Below are 6,000 nucleotides of genomic sequence, written 5' to 3' on the forward strand. Positions count from 1 at the left end.
CATATTTGTCAAAGGTATAAAAGGCCAAGAAAAAGTAGTTTTCTTCCCAGCGTTAGCCCCCCCAAAGTGAAGACAATAAATGGATTTTAACCCTTACAGTGCCACTCCTGTATCTATTCTGGTGTTGCCAAACTTTAGACAGATTTTGCTGCTCGTTACAGCGAGAGATTAATAACGCTGGCTGTTTGATTCGCCTCCCCCCTTTACCCAGCAAGATGGAAGGCAAATATCCCCCAGAGCCTGCGGCTGCAGCATCCCGTGCGATCGCAGTGGCAGGGAGGAGTGGAGGGAGCAGAAGGACAAGCCCTGCTAAGCAGTGATCATCATTCAGCTCTTGCTCTTTGCATGCAAAGCTAATAAACTCTGTTTTCTGCTTGCAGCATCAATTCCAGCCCTACCCCCTAACTGTTTTTCACAACAGAAATCTTCTTCTGTTATACACAAGGAAGGAATTATTAAAATTACCAGATGCTTTTAATTAATTAAAATCACTCATGCTGGTTAGTCTGCTGCCAGTATGTCTAAATTCTGTCAGTGAGTTAAATAAACTTGGGAGGAAAAGCTGGGATTACAGATCATATTTCTCTGCTCAAGGCCTTTTGCTATGGGATTTTTTAGGGCTTTTAGAATTAATCAGATCTCTCTGAAAGATAGCTCTCTATTGCCCTCTCTTGCTCTGAGAAACTGGTTTTATATAGATGGAGCAATACAGTGTCTGTATTCAGGAGATGCTTGATTGTGTCTGAGTTGAATGTCCTTTAATAATGTATTTTATAAAGAGTGTTATATAGATATATGAGCAGATACAGCTCTGAAAGGAAGAGCAGCTTCAACTTGTTCTTCCTTTTCCTTCCTCTCTTTTTACGAGAGAGGATGCTCAATAATAACCCTCCTTGCCTTTACCCCACTTTCCTTCTTCGTGGTATATTTGAGGTTCAATTTTCCTCCTTGTTTTCAGGTCTTTTATTTATATTCATCTCAGAGGCAGGGGATGCTGGTGCTGCTCATCCACTTGACAGAAGTGCCAGATGAGTACCAGGTTATTGCTAGCCCAGAAATCTTTCTTTCTTCCCTTTGTCTCTTCCACTTCCGAGCAAAAGAGGAATCTCAGAGCAGAAATGAAGCGGTTGGTTTGTAGCCACAGTGCTCATCCTCCCAAAGGTCGCTCTTTTTGACCAGTGTTATAATTTTGGGTCATGTGTTATTATGAAATGTAGCCAAACCGCACCCCAAACTGTCAGCTGCATGAATGCAGCCAGCAAGAATTTACATTTTAATCAAGTTTTTTTCCCCCTTCCTTTTCCTATGTCCTCGTCATTTGTTCATTTGGCTTTCCTTGACTCAGCTGCAGTTGCTCCAATTCAATTTATTTCTTCACAAAGAGCCTAGAGTAGATACCCTTATCAGCAGAGGATCCTTTCAGAGATTCCTTGTGGCATTTTCCCCGGGTAATATCTAATTATCTTTGGTAACGGAATGAAGAGAGAAATATTAAAAGGTCTGTATTCCTGGCACAGTGCTCTTCGCACACGATGACGAGCTTGCGCTCTTCTTTGCGCTCTTGTAGTCCCAGCTGCAGTCTGGTGCTTTTATTATACGTGAGGTTGTGGTTTCTGTAGCTGAAACTGAATCTCTGTCATTAGCTTTGTTAAAATATTGACTCTTTACCGCTTTTAGAGCGTTTTAAGATAGTATGTTGCAGCAACTAGCCACAAATTCTGTATTAATATTGACTTTTCCAAGCACAAACTCCAGTTAAACAAATTTTGTAGTTCTGATACCATTGTTACCATTACATAAGGAAAAACTGTGTCTATCAACACATTGCATGATGTTTGAATTCAGGTTATTTTAGGGCATTCTGCAGTAAGCACAGATACAGCAGGGCTATATGTAGCACATACAAAAAATTCTCCAGATCAAGATTGCAGAAGGTATTTGGTCAGTCAGAAATCAATTTTCTTTCATAGAGATTGCCTTTATTAAAATATTTGAAAGGTTTATATTCTTCTGAAACCTGTCATCCTACAGTTTAGTAACGGGGTAACAACGAACCAGCTAACGGGCTTTTTGGTGAGGGAGACTGCATTTGGTATGTATGCTCTGCACTTTGTCGTTTCAGGCTGTCATCAAAGAGCAGCTCCAGGAGTCTCATGGGCTGTGTGAATATGCAGTCTACGTTCAAGGTATGTCGCAGGAGGCCTCCAAAAGTCTTAATTTTGCTAAAGCGAATTGAGATACAGTGAACAATAAGGGGAACAGATGATAAAAACATGTAAAATTCGTATGTAAAAAATATTTGGCTTTTTTTCTACTTGCTAGGTCTAGTTTTGAAGTTTGGGATTTTTATGTGGATGGGCAGATTAGATTTTCTGTTTTCTCCTTACCGATGAGTTTGTCATCAGTTCCTCCTTGAAGGCTCTTGGCCTTCGATGTGCTTGGGTTGTGTGTTTGATTGTATTACAGATGAAGGTTTTCTGATAGAGCTACATACCTCAGGTGATTCTTTGCTTTAAGGATGCTCTCCTCCTTCCTCTCCTGCCCTCTGTCCCCTAAAAAATGTCCCCCCAAACTTGGCAATGCAATTCAAAGTGCCATGTGTCGTGTTGGCAGATGACCAGGGTGAAATGTGTTGGCCAAGGACATGCTGCAGCCTGTAGAAATTGGTGCAGGGGGTGGAAATCCAGAACTGCATCTTAATGAGCAATTTGCCAGGGTTTAAAGCTGCCTTTATTCAGGAAACCAGAAATTTTTCCAAGTGAGTTGCATGAGTCCTTTGCATCCGTTGTCGTTCTGCCCTCAGACACAGCTTCTGCCTTTCCGGGGGAAAGACCAAATGGGTGTTGTTATAATATCTCTGTACTCCCCCTCCTTCTCCTGCTGTCAGAGGCACATTTTTCCTGCAGATAATGGACTAATTTCCCTGGTATATGTTGTCTTACAGCTTTGATATTTCGCTTGGAGGGGAAAATTCAAGAATCTCTTGAACTTTTTCAGACATGTTCCATTATGAACCCTCGAAGCGCTGACAACCTCAAGCAGGTGGCACGATCGCTGTGAGTGATGTTTTATTGTTTCTCTTTGATGTGCCACCCCAGACCTTCCATGTTTTGTTTTTTTCTCCCAGGCATCAAGTGAAATCCCAGGCTGCTTAATTCTAAGCATGCTTCCTCCTTATCAACACTTGAGTTGGCTTCCAGAAGCGTGGGCTCCACTTAAAAGCAGAATCTCTGTTATCTGCCTGGCTGCCATTGTGTTTTCTTTTTGTTTGTGCTTTAAACATGAGAGTTGACACCCTGATTTCTAGCTCCAGAGCTCATGGTGCTGACCTGAGCTGTGTAAACTTGCCCTGCAGACCCTGTCTCAGAGTGTCCGGTTAGATCACCTGTTTTTTTCTTTTGAGACAAAGGCAGACTGCAGAGCCCGCGAATTCATTCCTTGCATCTCCAGTAACATCAGGGAGTGCCTCAGCATCTCTCAGGATTGATGACCTTGGCCCTGAAAGGGAGCGGTGCTCCGATTGTAGTATTGCTGAGACTGTAAACTTCTCAGGGCTTCTCACGCAGGGAACTAGCAAATACCATCATTTCTCACTGGCAAAGGCGATAGTGGTTGCACAGCGGGGTTTCAGAGCAAGAAACAAATAAAAATTGAAATACTTTCACAGGTTTCTTTTGGGGAAACACAAGGCAGCCATTGAAGTGTACAACGAAGCAGCTAAACTCGATGAAAAGGACTGGGTAAGTGTTTCAGTGAGTTGCAGGTTATTGTAGATGTTTCTCCGGTTTTATGAAGACAACTGCAAACTTGTTCCGAGCGGAGGTGAGCTCAGGCTGCCTGCAGTCTGAGCAGCAGAGAGGTCTGAGAGGCTCAGTTGCCTTTAGCACACGGATGAGGCTCTGCAGTGTCTGATGTGGATCACAGGAGCCAGGCATCATTTCTACTTGCAAAATCCCGCACCTTGTCTTAGGGCACAGAGAACTGAGCAACATGTTTAAGCTTTGTAAAGTATCGGTATTAACACAGCCATGTATATACATTAAGGAAAGTCTGGGCAGTACTTCCCTGTTTGGAAACCCTCAGTTATCTTTAAAACTTGCTTGAGTAATTGAGAATCTTTTTGTAATGCCAAACACCATTGAAAAAGATTATCCTCAAACTAGCCAAGAGGGTTACCTGTTACCTACTTCACCTACTTTGGCAAAACATAAGCTGATTGCTGCAGGAGCAATAGTTAAATTAGCTTTTCTGTGTAAGAAGACAAAAAGTGAAGGAAGAGCATTGCAAAGGGAAATGTGTGACAGTGGGTGAGCGAGAGAGGACTTGGCTTGCAGTTAGCTGTGGCCAGCTGTCTGCAGGTGACTGCTTTGCCCATGGAAGCGTTGTTTCTAAGATAGACTCGCTACATGTGATCTCCTTCCCTAAGACATCAGGTGCTCGCTGACTTTAGCCATACTTTTTGGTGCTCAGTACATCTAAAATTCAGGTTGTTTGGTATTATTCAACTTATCCCATGCCAGACAGCTCAGAAATCTTTTATACCATGGTTCTTCTTTCAGGTCTGCTTTCCCTTAGCTAACCTGTGCTCTTCCCTTGTGCTGTCTCATTCTGCAAGTCACGGTAACCAGGAGTTACTGATTAATTACTGTTCTCCACCGTTGGAGAGACTGTGTGGAGGAAAATATCATTCGAAGAGGGTTAATGGGGAAATAAGAGAGTTTCATCTTAAAGGTCAAGGCTGTCTAAACTGATGAAGCAGTGAAATGCTCACCAGAATAGAAATGAGGAACTAGTGGACCTTGCTTTTCAGCTCCCCGAGATGTATCAGAGTGGGGACGGTGCAAGCGACTTGTCTGTTAAACTGCTGGTGGTGAATTAGAGGCATGGTTGTTCCCTCCAGCGTCACCAGAGTGTTTAGGATCCCTAAGTAATCTTCCTACTCTGTCACAATATTGTTCAAGGTGTCAGAGGGATATCAGCCCTTCTGGTGCTTGACTCCTCTTTCTGTAGGTTCCTGAAACAACTTGAATTTATATTTATATTATATGATCTGCAAAGCCAGAGGGTGTGGGCAGGCACAGGGCTCTCCCCATCTGCATAAGATGATGACTGTTGTCCCTGGCAGATGATGTAGCATGGATCTCAAACCTCATGCTGATTTGGTTTTGGTTTTTTTTTTTCATACAGGAGATCAGCCACAATCTGGGTGTGTGCTACATGTACCTGAAACACTTCAACAAGGTAATGCAAATGCTCATCTTATCTACCTGACAAACGGGAAGCAGGATTCTCAGAAGTTTCACTTTGGTAGTTTGAAGTGGATCATTTGCAGTGGTAGGAAGGAATTATTAAGGAAGTTTTTTGCTTCAGCATTTGTTTCTGGGAGCAAGAGTTTGCGAGCTGTCTCTGTTCTCATTTGCATGTTGAGTTACTTCAAGTCAGCTCCAAGTTAGTGCAGCTGGATAAGAGCAAAACTGAGGCTGGCCTTGTTGCTGGCCAGGAGGCTTTTTCTGAAGTAGGATTTTTCAGAGAGCCTTTCTGTTTTTAAGAAACCTCAAAGAGCTGCCCCAAACTAGTCAGAAAGCCAGCTGTGCTTCAACAAGAGCTGCTTCTGTTTCCGAGCCTTTTCAAACCAGAACCATAAACGCTGCTGGTTTTGTGAGAAGCAGCAATCTGTAGAGCATGCCACTTCCATTGTCTTCAAGAAAGAGAAGTGTGATGGTAAAGACCCAAACCATTTCGTCAATGTACAGCTCAAACTGCTGCACCTCATGAGAGGAGAGGAGAGGAGAGGAGAGGAGAGGAGAGGAAAACTTGCTGCCCCTTGGGTCTGGCAGGATTTGGTGAGAAGAGTTATGAAGTTGGTTTGCTGGAGGTGCAGCAGGCACCTTTTTTTTCCCATGGAAATGATTTGCTCCTGTGTCTGAAGTTCCTTTTGCACCAAGCCTGGAGCAAAAGTCACAGAATCATAGAATGGTTTGGGTTGGAAGGGACCTTAAA

At 43.2% G+C, this 6,000-nt stretch overlaps 1 protein-coding gene across 1 annotated transcript in view; it reads left to right on the forward strand.

Moving 5' to 3' along the window:
- LOC104525236 (Bardet-Biedl syndrome 4 protein) overlaps positions 1-6,000 on the forward strand; it is a gene marked incomplete at its 3' end in the record, with an annotated part of 30,212 nt that overhangs the window by 18,662 nt on the left and 5,550 nt on the right. The window contains 4 exon segments of the mRNA XM_029085051.1: positions 2,123-2,186; positions 2,945-3,056; positions 3,668-3,740; positions 5,188-5,241. Coding sequence (XP_028940884.1) covers positions 2,123-2,186; positions 2,945-3,056; positions 3,668-3,740; positions 5,188-5,241 — 303 coding nt within the window.

The sequence above is a fragment of the Antrostomus carolinensis genome, unplaced genomic scaffold (genome assembly GCF_000700745.2).
Source record: "Antrostomus carolinensis isolate BGI_N321 unplaced genomic scaffold, ASM70074v2 scaffold46795, whole genome shotgun sequence".
NCBI lineage: Eukaryota > Metazoa > Chordata > Aves > Caprimulgiformes > Caprimulgidae > Antrostomus > Antrostomus carolinensis.